Genomic DNA, 22452 nt, shown 5'->3' on the forward strand with positions numbered 1-22452 from the left:
GAACCAGTTAAACTTAAGAGAGCGCCTGGCTCAATAACGTATGTAGTTATTACTTTGGGCAAAAAAACCTTGGCTTTTTGAAGTGTGCAGTGACCTTCCTTGGGCCTTCTGAAGCAATGAAAGGGGATGGCGGACCCTATCAGTGCCTCAACGAAGCCAAGTTTGGGAACCTTGAGCGAAAGGCTCCATGAGGGTTCCATGATTCCATGACTCTTTCCTCCAGCAACCTACCAGTTATCAGTGTTCACAACGAAGAGAGGCCAAGCCGACGTGACAGGTTTTCTAGAAGAATCCAGCACCTGTGGTAGCTCTTAAGCCAGGTTAAATTTAGGCTATTTTGCAGACACGGGTCACGACCTAGTGCGGGCGCTGGTCACAGGTTGGGCGTCCCACCCTTTGAGCGAAAGTCCGTCAGTTGCCTGGGCAACGCCTACGTCACTGCGTAGTCTCACGTGTCCGTCAGCGTGAAGCTCGGCCAGCGCCACGCGCAGGCGCCTCGTGGGAGCCAATGGGCGCGGTCGGAACGTCCGCCCCGCTCGGCCCTCTTCCGAGCGGATTCGGGGGCGGGGCGGCGGCGGGAACGCGCCAGCCTTTCTCCGGTGAGTAGGCTGGCGGTTGTCGGAGGTTCAGCGTCTGGGCACTCTGTCACGTAGGTTACGCACACGCTCAGTCCCCTGGGGCCGCCCGGAGCCCGCCCAGGCAGCTGTCCCCTCCCAGACTCCGGCGCCCCGGAGGCGGGGCCGCGATGGTTCGGGGCGGGGGCCCGAGGTGGAGCTGACAAAGGGCGGAGAAGAGCCTGGCCGAGTTGGGGCCGACCACTAAGCCCTTCCCCGGCCGTCGGGCCCTGGCTTCCCGCCCGCCGATTTCCAGCCGTCAGGGTCACGCTACTCTCTGGAAGCCCTGAATTCCGGTGCCCCTCAAGCCCCGGGCTCCCGGCGGGAATGTTCAAAAATGAGTACCAGGTAACCGGAAACGGCTCTCCAACGGGTCTAGCTTTGTCCTGTTGGGTGAGGTAGCTCACGTCCGGGTGAAGAGGGACATCCCCCCTCCCCCCAAGTAATACTGTCTTTCTCGGGGTAAGAAGGAACTAATGGATACGTGGTCTTAACTCAAAAAGGGAAAGAAAAGAAAGCAACTGCCGTGTGGGCATATGATTTGACGTTCCCTCTCCAGCTCCGTGCTTCTCAAGGTGTAGGGATTCCCTGTGTTTCTGACTGAAATGCAGCCTTAAACCCCAACCAGATCTCCGGAATCAGAACCTTAAGGGCAGGACCCATAAACCTTGAGTTTTAACAATACTGAGGCACACTGGTAACTCAGAAGCTATTTAGCAGAGAGTGAATGAGTGAATGCATGAATGGGTTAAGCTAAGAAAGAAAATAAGCAGTTTGGCCGTCTGCTGTTTTCTCTTCCCCCCAAATTGAGGGCGCGTCAGTGATTCTCAAAGGCTGTGGTACATTAAGATCATTTGGAGTACTTGTAAAAAAAAATGGATTTCCTGAGCCTCACATCAAATAGAGTGAATCAGAATCTCTGTTGATGGGGCTAGTTAATTTACCTTTATAGCACCTTTCTCCATTTGATTCTGATGCAGGTGGTCTAAATACCACACTGAGGGAAACTGCTTCTGGGTCTTCCTCAGTCACTTTGAGTATCCTAGAGGGTCTCCAAAGCGCTCCTGCTTTCCTCACTTCACTGGGCACCTCCCTGATCTTCCTTGACCCTAGTCTCCTCCCCTCCCCTCCTACCTCTACCTGAGGTTACACTCTCCATTTACAGTCTGTGCTATCCTAGTACTGCTGTTACGAACAATTTCGTCCCCGTGCCGGAACAGTCCTCCACTGGTCACCTCTTCGTTGCTTCTACCTTTTCATCAAATACTACCTGCCTTCTTATGAGTGCCCTCAGAGTATTCTGCAGTTCTCTTTCTTCTGTTCCGTTTGATGTCATTAAATCTGTTGGAACAATTTTAGAGTTTCTCTCGCTTAAGATAGGTAAAATATATTATAAAAAAATCAGTGTCTACTGTGGGAAACAGGTGACAGCAGAAATGTGGGTGGGGGAAGTATTTTTCTATCTCACCAGGTATAAGGCTTTTTCTCTTTAAAAAAAAAAAGGAAAAAGCTTCCTCACATTTAAAATTCATAGTGAAATATGACCTGACCCCAGAAGCTATAGTAATTCAATTCCACACACAGTTTGCACATAGTACTGCCTACAGAAGACGTTAAATGTCTTAACTTCAAGTGATTACATGTTAAAACTCAGAAGCAAAAATATCTTTATATTATTGAGAAAAATTAAAAGCAGGAAATTCTTTATGAAAGTCAGACAGATTTGCTCATGTGCTGCTTATAATTTAACAGGCCATAGAAGAAAACCATATTTACTCTCATTTCAGGTTTTCAGTTTTTTGCAATAAACTCTTCCTTAGAGACAATCATCTTTGATTTCTCTCTTATAATTAAAGCTTATGGACACTCAGTAATGTGTTTAGTGTTTTTACATGAGCATGTCCCTCCATGTTCCCAGGTTTACAATAGGGAACACTTAGCATGTCTATGGAAATGATTCTGTTTTTTTGGTACATATTTTATAGATCACCAAATTAATTTGTATTAAATATATAAAAAGATCTTCTAGGAATCCTCAAAATAAGAATCACTCCGTCTCCAAGTCCAAGCTTCTTTTATTGACCCAGTACTAAACTATTCAGTTTGCCCTTTTTTTGAATAATCATTGCTGGTATTAATGAGTCCTTGCTTTGTGCATCACACTTTATTGAGTGTGATGGTTTATGTTTACTATCCTATGTAATCTAACAACCCATTTTACAGATAGAGAATCAAGAGGTTAAGTAACTCCAAAGTCAGATAGCTAATAAATGGCAAACCTGTATTGGAGCTCAGGTTAGTGTAACTAAAAGGCTTGTAGCCAGAGATAACTATCAGATTTTATTAGCCTGGCTTGAGAGTTGAGTTTAAACCCATTAGTGTGTGTTGAATAGAATATTTTGTAAGCATGAACTATACATGTGAAATAACTGAACCTTACACTGAGAGACTGTAAGGTTTGTATGGCATGGAGTTTATTTAATGTTTATCATGCTTTTAAAAAAATTTCTTAAACCATTAATCCAAGGTGACCTGAATCAGAACAGTTGTTGCTTAGATACAATCAAGATATAAAGTAGGAGTGATAAGAGGGATAATGTTTCCTCTCAGATCTACTTAACTTACAGATGCCTGGAACAGTGGGTATAGACTGTGTGGTGGATAGTATTTCCTCCTTAGCATTGTCTTTCACTTTAATTTTTAATATTTTTTTCCCTAGGGAGGTGCATTTGTTGAAATCTTTAGTGCTCAGGGAAAAAATCCTGGAGCAAAATGGAAGATCCTTGGCAGTCCATCTGTGATTTGGAAAGTAAGTGTTAGAAATTAGAGCCACCTAAATCCTGGAAAGAAATGAGAGTAAAGATTATGACAAGAAGGGCTTGGTAAGATTTCAGAACAGGTTTTTCTGTTCATTCACTTCAAAACCCTTTCATGACATCATTGGCTGCAGCCCTCACAGACACCCCTCCTTGGCCATTGAAGACTTTGGCACACAGCTCATAACCCATCTCTATATGCCAAGTCCTGCTGCTGCTTTAGGTGACTTCAGTTTCTGTGAGGAAAATCTCCAAATCCTGGGCTTCTCAGCTTCTTGATTTCTTCATCTCTAATGACGTCTTCCACTCTACTTCAGCAGCCTTTCCCACTGTCACACCTTGTACCTTATCACCAAAAATTGCAGGGCCTCTGAAGGTACTAAGTGATAACTTGAGACATCCCTCTGAGTCCAATCTTCGATTCTTAATGTTGCTTGCCTAGTTACTCCCACTGTATTTGTTCTTCAACCTAATTGAGACTCTTAGGCCATTGACCATTCTACTTTTCTCCCTGTGTTTAGATTTATTTACTTACTTAGTTAACCTACTTACTCACTCACTCTGTCTTCACTTTCTTTTCTCTCCAGCCCAGAATCCATGGTCCATTATTTCAGTCACTTCCCAGTCAAGACCTCGAATGCCCCTGTTCCTTGTCCTTTCATCATGCCTGCCTAGCAAACGCCAACCATTTCTGAATCCCCGATTCTCTCTCTTTTCTGTGCCTGCATCTGGGCTTCTCAGTACCTTTGGAAAGATATCTATAGTCTCTCAGATCAATAATGCTATAATTCAGTGTCAACAGCCCCGGAAGTTCTCCTGTTCTCTTGGTCTCTAAAATGGTTCTTTCTCCATTATCTTCAGGTTTCCAGCCACTAACTTCTTACCCCCATCCCCATCCCACACCCAGGACAGACCCTCCTCACTCATTCACCAGAAGACCTCACCCCCCATTTCACAGGGGAAACTGATGTCAGCAGGTAGAAACTACCTCATCTTGCTGCTACCAGATCTAAAAATCTGTATCCTTCCCTGTTCTTTCCTCTTTCTCTTCTCTCTTGTACAGTTGAGAAAAAAACACCTTTCTAGGGTCTTTGTTCTATGGATAGTTTTTTTAAACTATTAATTGAGTGCTTACTATTTGCCAAGCCATAGGATTCAGCACATTACCTGTTCTATAATCCATACAATAACCTTGTATCTCACAAGGTACCCTTATGCCTATATTATAGGCATAGTAAGGTTAAGTGACTTGATCAAAATTATATAGCTCTTACTATGAATAAAAGTTAAATGTGGCTGTGAAGATACAGAGCAGAGAGATTAGGTAAGGCTTCCCTGAGGAAATGATACTTGTTCTCTGAGAACTAACTAGGCACGAGGTGGAGCTGGTAGAACATTTCAGGCAATGAGAAAAGCAGGTACAAAGCCCTTGCTTTGGAGGAGCTTAGAATTTTTAAGAAACTGCTAGAAGGCTACAGAGGCTAGGATTCAGAGTGAGGGAGAGTGCGAGGCAGGAGATGAGGTTTGAAAAACTGGGCAGGGGCTAGACTACACAAGGATTTGTGGCCATGCTCAAGATTTTGGTAAGCTGTTGAAAGGTTTTAGTATATGCCCAGCTTGTGTGTAGATGAAATAATACACTCGATGTGTATGTTCATCTGGAATACATAAGAGATGCTATTGTGATGGATATGATACAATTTTATTTAAATGTTAATTCTTAGCAGCCATTAGTTACAATGTATTTCTTAACCTATACAAAAAGGAAGAGTGGGAGGATCTATGAAATATTTTATTGTGAAAAAGGAGTCTTTATACTTAAAGATTGGAAATTTGCTCCAAGATAAAAAAAATAACCATTTACATTAGCACTTTGACTGATGGAAATTAGACTCTCATGTGTAAGTTTTTCATTCCAAACTTGTTTTGTTTCTGTTCATTTTTCAGGTAACCTTAGTTGTAACACTTTAATTTGTACTGATTTTAAGTAAATGATGTATAGAACTTCAAGTTAGAGGACTAGTAAAATAAGGCACTGATTAATTCTATATGAGCCATGGCTTGAAACCAAGGAACTTCCAAACTGGATACAACATAGATTAGATGGTTTATTGTACTGTTAACAGAAAGTGATGTTCAGCCTATGCTATTAGATACATAGATTAAAGGAGGGAAAGGGTAACTAAACTCTGGAAACTTTAAATTAGTAACTTGGGAATCCCTGAAGTTGGAGAACTTTTTATCATTTAGAGGAAGAGTGTCTTGATATAGTAGAGAATTTGCCAAGTGGCTAAGGGTGGCTTCTATATTCCAGTTCCCAGCAAGTCTCAGTGTAAGAGTATCATCAAGGCCTGAGCTTATTTTAAGTCATTTCAGTGTGGAGCTTTTTCTGTGGGCTTGCTTCTCCAATTTTATAATAAAAGTCAAATAAGATATGCAGTTACCACTGTTTTCATTTTTGTTCTGTAGGAATTTGATAAAGAAGTTAAAAGTTTTGTGTTTGTCCTGGAAGGCAGCAGCCAAACAAATAAAATTCAGTTACCAAAGGAGAATAAGCAAATCCGTAAGTAAGACTTTTAATATTGAAGCTTAACATCTGATGCTTAAAGTTACACTTTTAAGTCTCATAAACAGGCCTATTAGTTTGACTTTTACTGGCATCTGTCAATGTAAAGTAATAAGGTTTTTTTAAATTTAGAGAGTAACTTTATTCCAGGCTTTTGAAAAGAGATTCTGCTTCATTGTTTATTAGAAATTTACTTGTATGTTAAAGAAGATTTAGAAGATTATTCAATTAATTAGACTAGTAATGATATTTATTAAGCACTTACTGTGTGCCAATGACTTTCTAAGCATTTCATATTTTTTAATTCTTTCAATCCTCACAATAGCTCTTTTACAGATGAACACACTGAGGTTGGTTCCTCATCAAGAGACCATGAGTTCCTAAATTATCGTAAATCAATTTGTGAGAAAAAAATTATGTAAAATACTATATAAGGCATTATTTAGTAAGATATCAACTTATATACCTTTAGAAATATTAGTATCTAATGAGTAAAGATATGAATATGTGATTTAACAAAAACCCCAAAAATAGACTTCAATTCTTATCTGCTTTGGAAATGAGGATCAGAGGTTTAAAGCAGAAGGAACCCTGAGAGATCACCTAAATTTATGATCAGAAGCCCAGTTATTGGCCACACTGGGGTTAAAATTCAAGGCGCTGCCACCAAATTAGGCTTTGTGTACACTGATGTGATTTAAGAAATATAATTTATCAAAATGCTTAATCATATTTTCATTAACTTTATCCTATATTTAACTATGGTGATTTAGCAAATGTAGGTAACCAGCTGTTTTTTTACATTCATTCTTTACTTCTTCATTCATTAAGAACATTTATTGAATACCTATTGTGTACCAGGGACTATGAAAAGACCTATTCTTGGTATCTCATTTTCTCATTTTAATTCGGTTTTCTAAACTTTTATAGGCTGTGTGTTTTATCTACTATTTCAAGCTACTGCATGCATATTTTAGATTTCTAAGACATAAACCAAACCACAGAAATTATAGATGGAAGATGATTTATTTTAAAGTGATCTCTTTCTAAATAAAATAAGAAACAGAACCTCAAAGAGAGGGGATAATCATTGTTAAAATAATTTTTTTAATTTACCACCATTTTAAAATCATGATTTCCTCATAGTTTGCATTTTTTAATAGCAAAGATTTTTGTTATTTCTGCATAAATTTGTACTGATAAATAAAGTGAACTAAGATGAGCCATGGAAACATGTCTGAAACTGGAGGTTATTCTTTAACAGGAAACACGGTCCGTCTTTTTTAAGAGTATTGACTTTGTAAAATAGACACATTCGGTTTAGAGGAACATAACTTTATTCTAAACCAGTGTTCTTTTGTATTTCTTACTGTTGGCCTCTCCTTCCATGTGATGCCTTCAGCATCTATGCATATGATGATGTTACTGACAAAATCAAATCACTTCTAGTAACATTTCTCAGTTGGCTCTGAGAAAGATTTCTCCTCTACCAAAGGCTCAGTGATTAAAGACACGCTCCCCTTTCCCACTTTTATCAAAGTTTCTTTTTAGAAATAAAACAAATTTAATGTGTCATAATTGCTTTTTAAAAATGGAAAGATGATAGTTTTAATTGGAAGAAAGGGAAGAATCTTTTAATGTATTTCTTTTACAATGCCCTGTAATTAAAAATTAATCTGGCTTTTCAGTAGAATGTGCAGCCCTGTAACAAATGAAACAGTTTATATAGTCTGCCCTGTTTTTAATGTTTTTAAGATTATTTGGAATTTTTGATAATGGGAATTTATAGTTATTTTCACTTGTATAAAATGATCTTCTAAGTGACATTGTTATGGTTAAATTTAAATTTAATGGCATGCCTTGAATAGAGAATTGGCTTTCTGTTAACATTTCTAAATTAAGTTCAATTACCATATGTATTCCTATTTTAAGAGTAAACATCCACTTTATTTATGCCAACTTGACATTAGGTACCTCGTATGTGTTCCCTACTGTATTAAGTACCTGTGAAGAAAGTCTAATAGTGAAATTCAATATTTTTAGCTTTTCATTTTAAATAGTAATATTTCTGAATTATATTTGAGCATCTCTAAATATGTCAAAGTTTTTTTTAAACTCAGCATCTGATCAAATAAAGGAAGGTGTGATATTGATTATCAGATTGTGTACTTCTCCAGGGCAGGACTCTTGCATCATCTACTTTGTACCCCTAACTTAGTGTGTCATATACAGTTGGTTAGTAATTTTGTTAAACTTGCCATACTAAGAAACTATAACAATTTAGGTTATAATTTCTACTGGTAACCATTTGGCCTTGATAATGAGACTTGTAAATCATTAGCCAGTTAAATAAATAAATCCATGTTGCTATTAATGCTGGAACATGTTATATAGAGTTGCCCATATGAGAAGAAGCTCTGTTACATGTAAACATCTATCATTTGGATGGTCTGTCCGGGGACTTTCTGTTTGAGGCTCATGTTTGAAACCATTGTTTTCTCTGCCTGTGGCATCTGAATCAAATGGTGTGTCTCTCGGGATCAGCATCCCTGAAGCCCTGTGTTGATCTAAGTTTCAGCTGCTCTGGTGGATGAGGTCATCTTTATGAGGTACCTCTCAGCCTCCCCCTGCCCCAACTTTTGGTTTTTTTTTTTTTTAATAAACTCATTATAACTTCCTCTTTCTAAACCCCTTCAGTGGCTTTGACTTCACTATTGTACTGATACTGCTCTTGTCACGGTCACTAGTACTCTCTCTATTCCTGAATCAAATGGCCAGTTTTCAGCCCTCATCTTGCTTAACTTAACAGCAGCATTGACAAAGGTGACACACTCCTCCTTGATATAGTACTTTCTTCATTCATCTTCCAGGATGCCCATACTCGTAGTTTTTTTTCTCCTACTTCGCTGGTCTTTCTTCTTAGTCTCCTTTCATGGTTCTTCCTCTTCTCCCCAACACAACTTAATGCTGTAATGCCTCTGGACTTAGTCCTTGACCTTCTTGACCTTGAACTACATTGACTCCTTTGGTTTTGGGCTCTAGTCTCATGGCTTTAAATATCATCTCTGTTGTATACCAGCTTACATTTCCATCTCTGACTTGTGTCCCAAACTCCAGATTTGTATATTCAGTTGCTTAGTTGACATTTATACTTGGACAGCTTTACCCTAGAAATTTTTCTTCCTCCTCCTGCAGACTGCCCCATCTCAGTTGTTAGCAATTTGTCTTTCAGTTGCTCAGACCAAAAACTCTTAAATCAGCTTGATTTTTCCTTTTTTTCATCTAGAAAATCTTATTGACTCTATCTTTAAATTAGATTTAGAGTCTGACTACTTCTTGCCACCTCCCTGCTACCACCCTGGTCCAAGCCACCATTATCTCATGCTTGGATTATTGCAGTAGTCTTCTAATTAGTCTCCCTGTTTCTGACTTGCCTCCCTACAGTCTGTTGTCAACTTAGCAGCCAGAGTGATTCTGCTGAAAATACTGCATCTCTCTCAGGGTAAAACCCCAAAATCTTTAGGACCCTGTGGTATCTGCTGCCCTCTTAACTCTCTTTACTTAACTTTAACTTTACCTCCTATTACTATTTCCTTTTTCACTCTGCTCAAACCATACAGGTCTCCTTGCTCTTTTCAACCATAGCCTGGTACCTTAGCACCTTAGCCCTTGTGCACAAGCCGTACCCTCTACCTAGGGCTTTTGTTCCCCAAATAGCTACATGGCTCACTCTCTCCCCTTCTTCAGGCCTTTACCAAATAAAATGTCACCTTCTCAGTGAGGACCCATCCTGACCTATACTTAAATTACAACCTGTGCTTTGTTTCCTTTCCCCATTCTTAATCCCCTTTACCCTGTTCTCCCTTTTCCTATAGTAATTATCACCATTTAACATGCTGTTTATGTTCTTTTATTGTTTTTTCATCATCACCAGAAACTAAGGCCTACCAGCACAGAAATTTAGTCTATTTTGTTCACCTAGAACAGTGCCTGGCACATAGTAGACATTCAGTAAATCTTTGTTGAGTAAATGAGTGAATGGATGAGTGGCTTCCCATTGATTTTAGGATGACCTGTATCCTTCACATGGCTTTCAAGTCCCCGTGTAATTGAGTTCCTGGCTATTTGCCAGACTTATCCCCTGCTACTTTTCCCCTTCCGTCTCTCCTACCAGTCCTTTAGGCCTTTAAGTTCATGCAATCTACTATAGCCTCTTCCATCACATGATGGAGTATTCCCTCTCCCTGCAGTATTTATTCCTCTCCTCTACCCCTATCTTCCTTGCCCAGTCAATCCCTGCTATTCTTCCCAGCTGAATTCCAATGTTACTTCTTCAAGAAAACCTTCACTCATCATCCTCTTCCTCTCAGGGACCCAGGATTATTTGCTTTCATAGCACCCTGACCTTCTCCTTCATGGAACTAGTATATAAGTTCTTGGAGGGAAGAGACCATGCCTGTCTTATTCACTACAAAAGCTTCAACGCTGAGTCTTGCATATAGTATATGTTCAGTGAATCTTTATTAAATGATAGATCTAATTGAATCTACACAAATGATTCTGTGAAGGGTAAACCTAAATTATCAACTCAGTCTTACACATGAAGAATAAAAAGGCCCAAACAGGTTCTCTGATTTGCCCAGGGTATATGGAATAACCCATAATGAAGGGATAGTTGTTCTCTGTGTTGCAGTGGGAAAGGCGCACTTTAGTGTGCTGTTTGCGCTAGGGCTGCGATAGAACCAGGAAATATCTTCAGTCATGATGTATCAGGTCACTTATAAAGGGTTACTGTACTGTGGTCTAGTCCCAACTCTTTGAACAGGGTAACACTTGCAAAATGTATATTGAGGTATATATACAGCTGTCATTTGCTGTAATGAAACAACTAAAAACCACTGTTTAAAAATCTAATGGTGTTTTACCAGATAAATGTGTCTTAAAATATTCAAAAGAAGAAAGGATCTGACCCCTTAAAACATAGAGGTAGTTTTTGTCTCAGGCAGAGAACAGATTATAAAACTGCAGAAACCTGGATATTTCAGTAAAAAGAGTGAATTTTTATGAATTTTATGTACTTGATGGGCGTTTTTGACTAACAATAGTTCCACATTCAGCATTTTAAATGTAGATTTTAAATTCAGATTTTAAATATAATGTAGACATGAGGAGTCAGTTTATATTTACTAGGCCACTGGCAAAAAAATGTTACTGTAGAGTTTATTTACCATTTCTGACACACAGGATCAGTGTACGTCAGATGTTATTAATGTACTTTTTTTTGGTCAGATAATCACCATATGGTATTGTACTTGTTTTAATCTTAGAAGTGAAGCCTTTTGGAAACCAGGGCTTCTGTACGTGAGAGAGTTGAGTTACCAAGCTTTCTTTTTGAGGGCAAACATCTTTCATATCTAAAAGTGTTCATACAAAAATGCCCTATATGTGTAGCTCTTTGTGTTTGAAGAGAACAGTGCTGATTCAGTGAGATTTGTGACATAAATTCGGGACCTTTTGTAAAGAGTGATTTCATTTATCCCAGTGCTCTCTCAGCTCTATTTATGGGGGCCTTTGTGCAAAGGAAAAATACTGTAGGTCCAATCAGTGGAAGATGCAAGAGAGAGAGAGATTAACAGTGGTTTATTTAAGTTGGCCTCATTTTGGTATCTCATTTTGGTTTTGTAATCCAGAACTCTGGTTGTCTTGTTGGCTTTTCCCATAAATGTGGTAGAATCTGATTCCTAGAGAATTTTCTAAGTTCGGAGGCTGTTACCCCATTTCCATTATGTTGCTTACTCTGCTGATGGCTCTTTGCAGCCGTTTATAAGCTTAGTATTTTAAGTAGAAGTTACCTTTGTATGTTTTATTTTTAAAATGTTAAGCACATTCAGTCAAATATGGTTTTGTTTAGAAACTAGATTTGGGGTAAAATATAGGAACTGTTTAAGTTGTTCAGGAATGTTGTAAAACATTTTACCATAGGAATTCTAAACCAGAAGATCTTTATATATAGACTACCCAAACATGTATTGTTACTTTAAAATACTTAAATTTGCTATGTCTACTAAGTTGGAATAAACAGAAAATAATGTGCATGTTAGACCAGTTTCCTTCCTTGAGGCCTTTCTCCACATATTGGCCTGTACTGTTAGATTTGTAGGAGAGGTTCACAGATACATCAACATTTCCATTTCCTACCCAGTGTCTCACATTGGGAAAAAAGTTCCTAGAAGTCATGTTTTAGGAGGAAGTGATACTAAAACGTTCATTAAGAGCATCATAATTGAGAGATCAAGCAAAAGTTCAAAAGCTAAGAAGAAGGGAATTAAGTGAATGGGTCTGAAGAGGTAATATGAAATCAGTTGATTTTTGAAGCAGTTGTAGACCTCAGTTATCAAAAGTACCATAGGTCTTTCTCCAAATATTTTTTTAATCCAGGTGAAGCTGGTGATGGGGAATAAAAACTATCAGTTCTTAATTTGTGAGCATTAAATTAATCAAAAATGTGTTAAATTAACAAAAGTTATTATAACTGAAAATATGTTCCTCTATCCATCTCATTTTAGACACATTTAAAACCGTATGAACTAGATATGGCTCATCAAACCTTCAGCTGTAGTTGTCATAATTAGAAGTGTTTTCTTGATCTATTGTTTTTCGTTAAGTTGTTAAGTACAGTTAAAATTGTCAGTGAATAAAAATAATTGCCACATGCTTTTATGACCGCCTTAATGAGAGTCCATAGTTCAATTTTATATGTGTCTATTGAATGTGTGCACTTTCTTGCAACCTATTAAAAATAGTAAATAAAAAATTATTATTTTGTAAATTTTGATAAAAATTTCACCAAGCCCACAGATGGGACTTTAAAGGACAACATTTATTGTTAGAGTTTGATTTGAATTCATCATTTTTTTTGCTTTTATAATGAGGTTGTAACTCAGGGGTAGTGCTGTTGCAGTTCTGTGTATTACTGAAACGATAAAAGCTTCAGCTTGTTGATGACATGTGATTGTTTTGTTTATATGTACATATAAATGGTTTGGACATATAAATGTATATTTTCCCCCTCTCGTTTTAGTTGGACTGATCCAGAGGTTTCTTGTACTTCAGATTTACATACCCCTGGGACAAGACTTCTCCACCGAATTGCTGTAAGATATACAGAATTTCTTTCAATGTTTTATGTGTATTAGACATTTGATCAATTGAAACAGTACAAAGAGTCATTAATTACAAGTGGCAGTTTTTGCATTAAAGAGCAGTGACTTATCAAGTCGACATGAAGTAATTAAACTAATTTAATGGTATTTCTCAGATATACTGAAGTCTGGCATTTCCCTAAGGGAAGAAAGCAAATTTCATCTGTTTTAAGAAAATATCAAAGGATTCTGAATTTGACAATAAAGAGCCTATAATTTGAAGAAATAAATAATCCAAAAGTTTGAGATTTTATAGTTCAAATGAGGGGTGATGCTATGTTTTGTACTGTCTGCTATTGGAAACTGTGTTTGGTTTTAAATTAATTGAAATACCTCATTTTAATGTTATTTATTTTTTAGTTTTTAAATTTTATTGGAGTATAGTTGGTTTACAGTGTTTTGTTAGTTTCAGGTGTACAGCAAAGTGATTCAGTTATACATATACATATATTCATTCTTTTTCAGAATCTTTATCCATGTACGTTATTACAGAATATTGAATAGAGTTCCCTGTGCTATACAGTAGGTCCTTGTTGGTTATGTATTTTAGATATAGTAGTGTGTGTGTATGTTAATCCCAAGATCCTAATTTATCTCTCCCTCCCACGTTTCCCCTTTGGTAACCATAAATTTGTTTTTGAAATCAGTGAGTCTGTTTCTGTTTTGCAAATAAGTTCATTTGTATCTTTTTTTAATTAGGCTCCAAATATGAGTGATACCATATGATATTTGCCTTTCTCTGTCTGACTTACTTCACTTAGTATGATAGTCTCTAGGTCCATCCATGTTGCTAAAAATGGCATTATTTCATTCTTTTTTATGGCTATATTCCATTGTGTATATGTACCACATCTTCTTTATCCATTCATCTGTCGATGGACATTTAGGTTGTTTCCATATCTTGTCTATTATAAATAGTGCTGCAATGAACACTGGGGTATATGTATCCTTTTGAATCATGGTTTTCTGTGGATATATGCCCAGGAGTGGGATTGCTAGATCATAGGGTAGTTTTCTTTTTTTTAGTTTGTTAAGGAACCTCCATACTGTTCTCCATAGTGGTTGTACCAGTTTACATTCTGACCAACAGTGTAGGAGGGTTCCCTTTTCTCCACACCCTCTCCAGCATTTATTGTTTTTAGATTTTTGATGATGGCCATTCTGACAGGTGTGAGATGATACGTCGTTATAGTTTTGATTTGCATTTCTCTGATAATTAGTGATGTTGAGCATCTTTTTATGTGCTTTATTGGCCATGTATGTCTTCTTTGGAGAAATGTCTATTTAGATCTTCTGCCCATTTTTTGATAGGGTTGTTTGTTTTTTTGATATTGAGCTTCATGAGCTGCTTATATATTTTAGAGATTAATTTCTTGTTGGTCACTTTGTTTGCAAATATTTTCTCCCATTTTGTGGGTTGTCTTTTTGTTTTGTTTATGGTTTTCTTTGCTGTTCAGAAGCTTTTAAGTTTAATTAGGTCCCATTTGTTTTTTGTTTTTAGTTTCATTACTCTAGGAGGTGGATCCAAAAAGATATTGATGTGATTTATGTCAAAGAGTGTTTTCCCTATGTTTTCCTCTAAGAGTTTTATAATATCTGGCCTTACATTTAGGACTTTAATCCATTTTGAGTTTATTTTTGTGTATGGTGTTAGGGAGTGTTCTAATTTCATTCTTTTACATGTAGCTGTCCAGTTTTCCCAGCACCACTTATTGAAGAGACTGTCTTTTCTCCAATGTGTATTCTTGCCTCCTTTGTCATAGATTAATTGACCATAAGTGAGTGGATTTATTTCTGGGCTTTCTATCCTGTTCCATTGATCTATGTTTCTGTTTTTGTGCCAGTACCATACTGTTTTTATGATTGTAGCTTTGTAGTATAGTCTGAAGTCAGGGAGCCTGATTCCTCCAGCTCCATTTTTTTCCCTCAGGATTGCTTTAGCTATTTGGGGTCTTTTGTGTTTCCATACAAACTTAAAAATTTTTGTTCTTTGTTCTGTGAAAAATGCCATTGGTAATTTGATAGGGATTGCATTGAATCTGTAGGTTGCCTTGGGTAGTGTAATCATTTTGACAGTATTGATTCTTCCAATCCAGGAACATGGTGTATCATTCCATCTGTTTGTGTCATCTTTGATTTCTTTCATCAGTGTTTTATAGTTTTCATAGTACAGGTCTTTTGTCTCCTTAGGTAGGTTTATTCCTAGGTACAGTAAGTCCCCTACATACGAACAAGTTCCATTCCAAGAGCGCTTTCGTAAGTCCAATTTGTTCGTTAAGTCCAACAAAATTAGCCTAGGTGCCCAACTAACACAATCAGCTATATAGTACTGTACTGTAATAGGTTTATAATGCTTTTCACACAAATAACACATATAAAACAAACACAAACAGTAAAGAAAACATTGTTAATCTTACAGTACAGTACCTTGAAAAATACAGTAGTACAGTACAACAGCTGGCATTAGAGGGGCTGGCATCAGGTGAACAGGCAAGAATTACTGACTGGAGGAGGGAGAAGAGGTGGGAGATGGTAGAGCTGAAGGATCATCCGCAATAGGAGATGAAGGGCAAGCTGCAATTTCACTTACACCTGATGTTGGTGGCACAGTTTCTGGTTCCTTGCTGGAACCAGATACACATTTGCATCTTTGAAAGTTTGCAGCTTGAAGGTGCATACGTAGGGGACTTACTGTATTTTATTATTTTTGATGCAGTGGTAAATGGGATTGTTTCCTTAATTTCTGTTTCTGATCTTTCGTTGTTAGTGTATAGGAATGCAAGAGATTTCTGTGTATTAATTGTGAATCCTGCAACTTTACCAAATTCATTGATGAACTCTAGTAGTTTTCTGGCAGCATTTTTAGGATTTTCTATGTATAGTATCTTAATGTTATTCACCTTAGTTGAGAAATATTGGTCTTTTCTGTTGACATATAGATGTCTTGGGATATATTTGTTTTAAGTGGCCTTGCTATGAACTAATTGTTTAGCAAAAATGAGCATATACAAATTTTACTCAGTTGAGCTACCTGTTGTCTGATACAATTCTGAGAATGAAAATAACATTAATTTGTATATTCATATAGAATGGAATATTGTTTAGGGTCTCAGTAATAAATTTGTGTGCTTTCAGTAAAACATTATATTTGGGGTATGCTATTTTCTAATTTTTCTTTGTAACTAATAGCTGTCCAAGGTGAAAGCTTAGGCTTTTATTTTCCCTGCTGGAAGAAGTGACTTTTCCTATTAATGAAGTTAATTTTGGACTAGTTACACCGGTGCAAACCAAGGGGAAGGAAGAGCTTTCTTAATAAAATGAGATTAACATAAACTCGAGGTTATTAGTTTCTCTTTGTTTATGAATTAAATATTAAAATATTAATTAAATATGAATTAAAATAATAATGTGTGCATATGTTGGTAAAATACGAATTTTAGCTAATTATTTAATTTTGTTTTCTGGAATGATAAAGGATAGATGGAACAATTTATATTTTTATTTTATTCAACTTTAAATCTTATAAACTTCTAAGATTTTCTGTTATCATCTGCCATGGTCACCAAGATTCTTTAAAGTAGTTCTTATAGTAACAAGACCAAAGCAGCATTTGATGCTCTTATGTATTAGGTTGGCCAAAAAGTTCGTTTGGGTTTTTCTGTAGATGGTTTGGAAAAAAACAAACGAACTTTTTGGCCAACACTGTCTTTTTCTAGTTCTGCAGAAAAAGTATTTTCAAGACTCTAAAAACATTCTAAAGTTACAGTGTACCATATAAAGTTTTATTTTCAGTGTAGGGGAAAGTGGTTTCCTACCAAATGGAAGAAGACACATTATATTTTATTTTTAAGCTTGTTAGGTTCCTTACATAGAAATCCAGTCCAACCCTTTTGTTCTCCTGATCTCTACCACCTATACCTTGAAGCCATGGTAGAGGTGCTGGAAATTGGCCTTTTGATCAAAGTTGTGCAAGACACTTTGCTGAACCTTGGGACATAATCTTTTGCTGAAGAGCACTCTTTTCCTATGCAAAACTAAGCTTTATTTATGCCCCCAAACACTTGAGCTTATCACTCTAGGCTAGGCAATATACTGTTTTAACTAAGTTAATAATAATTAAAGCTTTAATTATTGAGAAATCAATAGGTATCTTAGGTTTAACTTAGTCTAGCAAGAAAGCAGTTGATATAAGTAAGCCTGACCACCCCTTTGTCACCGTGTGATTAATGCGCTTGAAGGCTGGGAAAACATTTTCATGGGTGATGGAACTAACGGTCAGATTTTGAATTCAGTTGACTATAATCCTAGTCTCTTGTTCTCATAGCCACATGGACAAACATTTGTATTTTTCAGATTGTTTTAGTTTTATAGTTTTTGCAAAACAAATGTCTTATGGACAAAAGGTCAAAATTATTAAATAACATGGGTAAAATATTCTCTGTCCTGACGTAGTGAAATCACTAGATTATGAGAAAATGTATTAACTATGCATTTGAATTTGTTGCTAATGGATAACCAAAATATTTTGCTATTTTAGGAAGTAATGACAGACCATGTTTTACAAGAAAGAAGGTAGAGTAATAAGTATTGATTGCCTTTCTAACTACAGCTTTTTCTTTTCCTTAAATGAAAGGGCTTTCTTTCAGCACCCTTAGTGTTTTACTGTGTTTCTAGCAGCATAGCTCCAGGCCATTTTAAATAATATATTTCTCTAACAAGCTTGGAAAGTCACAGAGCAGAAAGATATATGGCTTCTAAAATTTTTCATTGTCAAAATGGGAGAGGCATTTTGTTTCACAAAGATACACTTGCACATCAAGAGATTTTCATAAGTGGAGTCTTGCCAGCTGTTTTATGAGTTTAATACTCATTTCTTCAACATCTTCCTGTGTATCTTATGTTCACTGGATGATTATACTGCTCAGGAGAAGGTCATACATCTGTGAGTTAGTGGATGCCTTAGAACCAGCCACAGCTCTGCTTGAGGAATCACTCATGATTAGTCAGTCAACAAATTATTGAATTCCTGTTACTGTCATACAGTGTGATATGCATACGGGAGTCAATCTACGTTGAATCTGTTTACTTCTTCCCACCCTCACTACCCTCCTAGTCCCAAACCACCATCACATTTCCCCAATTTACTGTTAGAGCATCTGAGTAGATTTCCCAGCTTCTTCTCTTATCCTTTTACAATCCTATCTCCACACTGCAGCTAGAGTGATCATTCTAAAAGCCAACTGGAATTTTCACTGTTCCAAGGACAAACTCCCAAATCCTCAATGCTCCCATGTGCTCTGGTCTCTCACCTCTCCCTGAGCTCACCAGCTGTCAGCCACACTTGCTCCTTTCCAGCCATATTGGCTTTCCCTTCCTCACACACCAGTTGAGGTCTCCACTTAGGGTCCTATGCACAAGTGGTTTATATCCCCATTTCTTTACCTTGTTAACTCTTACTCAGTCTTCTCATCTCAGCTTAAGTCTCCCCTCTCCAGAAAGCCCTTCTTTGACTTCCCCCAAATAAATGAGAAATAAGTCTTATGCTGTTTTCTAGCACTCTGCTGTTTTCCTTCATTACAACTATGCCAGTTTGTAATGGTATATTTTATTTGATTATCTGTCATTTTGAGCAGTCTTTGAGTTCCATGATATTCTAGCACCTAACACAATGCCTGGCACAAAAGCTCTGAAATATATATGAGTGGGCAGGAGTGGAATGAGTAAACAGGACCCAATCTCTGTCCACATATAGTTTGCTTTGAGGGTGAAAGATCAGTTAAAAGGCAATTTAAATACATCTTTTTAAATGTTATGATGGCATAAGAGCAAGACATAGGGAACATGTGACGTATTAGGTAGAAGTAAGAGCATAGGCCTCAAACGAGACAGATCCAGAGTCAAATTCTGCTTTACCTCTGTGGGACTTTGGACAAGTTACTTAACTTGCCTCACCTATAGGATGAGAGTAATAATACCTACCTCACAGATTGGTCATAAGAATTAAATGAGAAAATTAACATAAAGTAATAATGGCTAACATTTATTAAGCACTTATTATATACTGAACATTGTTCTAAGCATTTTGTTTTCACTCAATCCCCAAAACAAGCCTGTATACTAGTCATAAATATTGCCTCTATTTTACCATTGAGGAAACTGAAGTCCAGAAAGGTTAAGGAATTCGGCAGAGGTTACAGACTTACTAATAATCTTAGAGCCAGAAATCAAACTTGTAGTCTAAATCTAGAACCTGTGCTCTGTACCACCATACCATGCCGCCATATTTGTAAATTTTCTATCTAATTATACATACATACATGTATGGTAGGGATATTTAATTTGAATTTTAGAACAAGATGATTGTGCTCAGCCTTCTACATCTTTAGGGGCTTCCCATAGCACAGTGCTATCATCAGAGTTCCACAGAGGAAAGGTCTTTCATTCTGAGCTGTTCTGTTTCTGTAATTACCCATTTAAGAAATAAATGCTTGAAAATTAAAGGAAGAATTTTACTCAAATATTTTTTGTTTAATATTTTGCATCATAAATGTGACAATATTTGTATTACACTTTTTTTTTCCAAAAAAAAATGAGAGCTAAGAAACAACTTCATTTCATCTTTGTTGTTTCTTTACTTTGGTCCATGCCTAGGCCTTTTTTTTCTTTAACATATACATATTATATTATTCAAAATCCTGCATCTGTGGGTAAGGCGGCTTCAGAGCTTCATAACCTGACCAGAGATTATCCAAACACATTGCGTTTTGCATATAGAGCAAATGGAGTGTTTACTGTGCTAACACACAGTATGTTTAGCATTAAAGTAACAGAATTCTCTCATGCTTCTCTCTTTCAGTGTAAACCCACAAAAGAAAATATCCTCTCTTGCTTTTTACAAATAAACTCCTCATTTTGACTTGCTTATTTCTTAGTATTAGTTGCAGTTTTCATTTTTAAAGTATTTTAGTGTACCTGTGTCTCACTGTTTGACCTGAAGTTAAATGATTTAATAAACAACAGATTTTTAAAAGAATTTTTAAGAATTCTTTCATTTTGTGATCTCTTCTGTACTGCTTCATCGTAGCAGTGGGAAGCCAGCTCTCCCCTGTGTGGGAGAGCTGTTAGGTGTTTCAGAGCCTGGGGACAGAATCTTGTGTACAGGAGGAGCACCAAGAACCTGAGCTCTTGGAAGAGAACCAACCGCATCTTGAACTAGAAATCCGTTTCACTATATTTGATGCTGCCAGTCACACTAAGTGATTTTGGAATATTACATTTTTGACAGGAGTTTCATTCATTTTACTGAATATTGTTGAGCATTAATTCCTTTCTCTATCCTGATTTTGACAATTATCTCGATGAATTTGAGAGACATTTTGTGCTGTTAATGCCTCTAGTGAATTGACATTATTTTTCTCATTTTCACTCAGCTCAACCAGTGCTTTTTCAATATATGGGATGAAAACACTATGAAAGCTGGTGGTGGGCATCGTGTGCTGTTTTGGAGAGGTTGAGATTCTTAGCCTGCAGATCCTAGGGAATATTATTGCCAGAAGGTTTCACGTGTTGAGCCATTAGCTATTTGGAGTACTACTTTCATTTGGAATCTAATAAAGTAAATTCCTAAAAAAAGAGAGAGATCCTTAAAAGGGTCCCTAGTCCTTAGAAATTTTAGTTGATCCTTTGTGATCTCTTCATTGCAGTATTCTGAATTTGAAAATTATATCTGAGTAGAGTTTAATGATTTTAACCTAGAATCCAATCTAGTATTTATGATGCTCATTCCAGAGTTTTTGTCTTGTCCTTTTGCTTTATCCCCTGGTTTTATGCCTTTGGGCTGTACACTGTCTCAGTTTCCTCTTGAGTAAATGGTAATGTGAACATTTTTCTTTTAATTGCCAGAGCTAATCGGTGATATTGTTTTTTCTGTAATTTTAGGAGGTTTAGGTTCATATGGATCTTAAAGCTTCCTTTTCCATTTCTATAAAATGGAAAATTGAAACATACCCTTCCTACAAAACAAAGCTTTAGTCTCAGGATAATTTAGTGAAAGTTACTCTTATATCAGTTTTTCTGTATTGTTACTAGTGAGCTAGACAAATAGGTCAAAAGAGAAATTTAATAGAAGTTTCAGGTCCTTCTACCCTATTGAATTTTGCTCCTTACTGTCCCTTCTTCGGTGACATCGGAGGCACTAGACTCTTGAAACTTTAAACCAAGGAAAGTGAATATGGCCTCACAGCTGCAGACCTATTCTTTTCACATGTCAGTTGTCTTCTTCAGCCACTTTAAAGCCACCAGAGTTGAGAGAACACCTAAATTTAATAACTTTAGGTCAGAATGACATTGGTGAGAGCTTTTGAGATTGTGTCCATTTACCAAGCACAACTCTTCCTTTGGAAAATTTACTTTCTTATCTTTTTGGTCATTTTGATGCCTACCTTTGAAGAAAATAGTGGTTGCTCTATAGCTCTTAGGTTATTTGTAAAGAAGGTTTTATCCAAGCACAAAGTCTTAATCCAATGAAATCTTTTATGTCACTGAGTAAATACATCTCTAAACTGTGTTTAGAACTGGTCGAAAATGGCCAGTGGTTGCTCTTTTTTAACCTAGTAGTATTATATACTAAAGTGGTAATGACATTACAAGTTTCATTAACATTTTGAATGCATCTCATGTCTAATTCCAACTTCTATTTTTTTCTTTTTAAAATCATCAGTACTTAAATCTCATTATTTTAATGATATCCAATTAAATGTGCTTGCATAATCAGTATATTTTGTTACATGCATTAGTAAAGGAGCACTTTAAGATACTTTGCATACTGACTTTCATAATATATTAAATTTGCATGCCTTAAAATAGGTTTTATATGGAAGTTTTAGATAACACATGTGATAGGTGTATAAATCAGGGCCCATAGTCTTTATCTATTAAATAAATGTTCTTTGAGAAATCTTTTCTTCCTGGTTCTTAGTTTGGTTCACTTTACTTTTCTAAATTATTTTTACAGTACTCTTTAGATAACCTAGATCTGAGAGCTAAATAAGATACTAGCAAAAGAAAAACTGCACATATACAAATATTTGGAAGTGTTCTTCATAACAAAAGGCCATACATTTGTTAAAGCACTGTACAGTTAAATGATTGCCATATACATTATCAGGGATAAAAAGTCAAGGCCCTGTGACGGCTCAGATTATAAGCCTGAGAGTCAGTGGCTCTGCCATGTATTAGTTTGATGACCTGGGCAA

General features: G+C 36.8%; 1 protein-coding gene across 12 annotated transcripts in view; it reads left to right on the top strand.

Moving 5' to 3' along the window:
* The first annotated feature begins 585 nt into the window (after window positions 1-585).
* Window positions 586-22452, top strand: part of CFAP20DC (CFAP20 domain containing) — a 287059-nt gene continuing 265192 nt past the window's right edge. For 10 of the 12 annotated variants that reach the window (XM_082639689.1, XM_082639694.1, XM_082639695.1 and 7 more), the window contains exons 1-4: window positions 611-962; window positions 3334-3423; window positions 5900-5993; window positions 13078-13150. In XM_082639689.1, coding sequence (XP_082495815.1) covers window positions 942-962; window positions 3334-3423; window positions 5900-5993; window positions 13078-13150 — 278 coding nt within the window. In that variant the 5' untranslated portion in view covers window positions 611-941. The other 2 variants (XM_082639696.1, XM_082639693.1) reach the window with 2 other exon arrangements.

Source organism: Mesoplodon mirus (assembly GCF_964341445.2).
Source record: "Mesoplodon mirus genome assembly, chromosome: 12".
NCBI lineage: Eukaryota > Metazoa > Chordata > Mammalia > Artiodactyla > Ziphiidae > Mesoplodon > Mesoplodon mirus.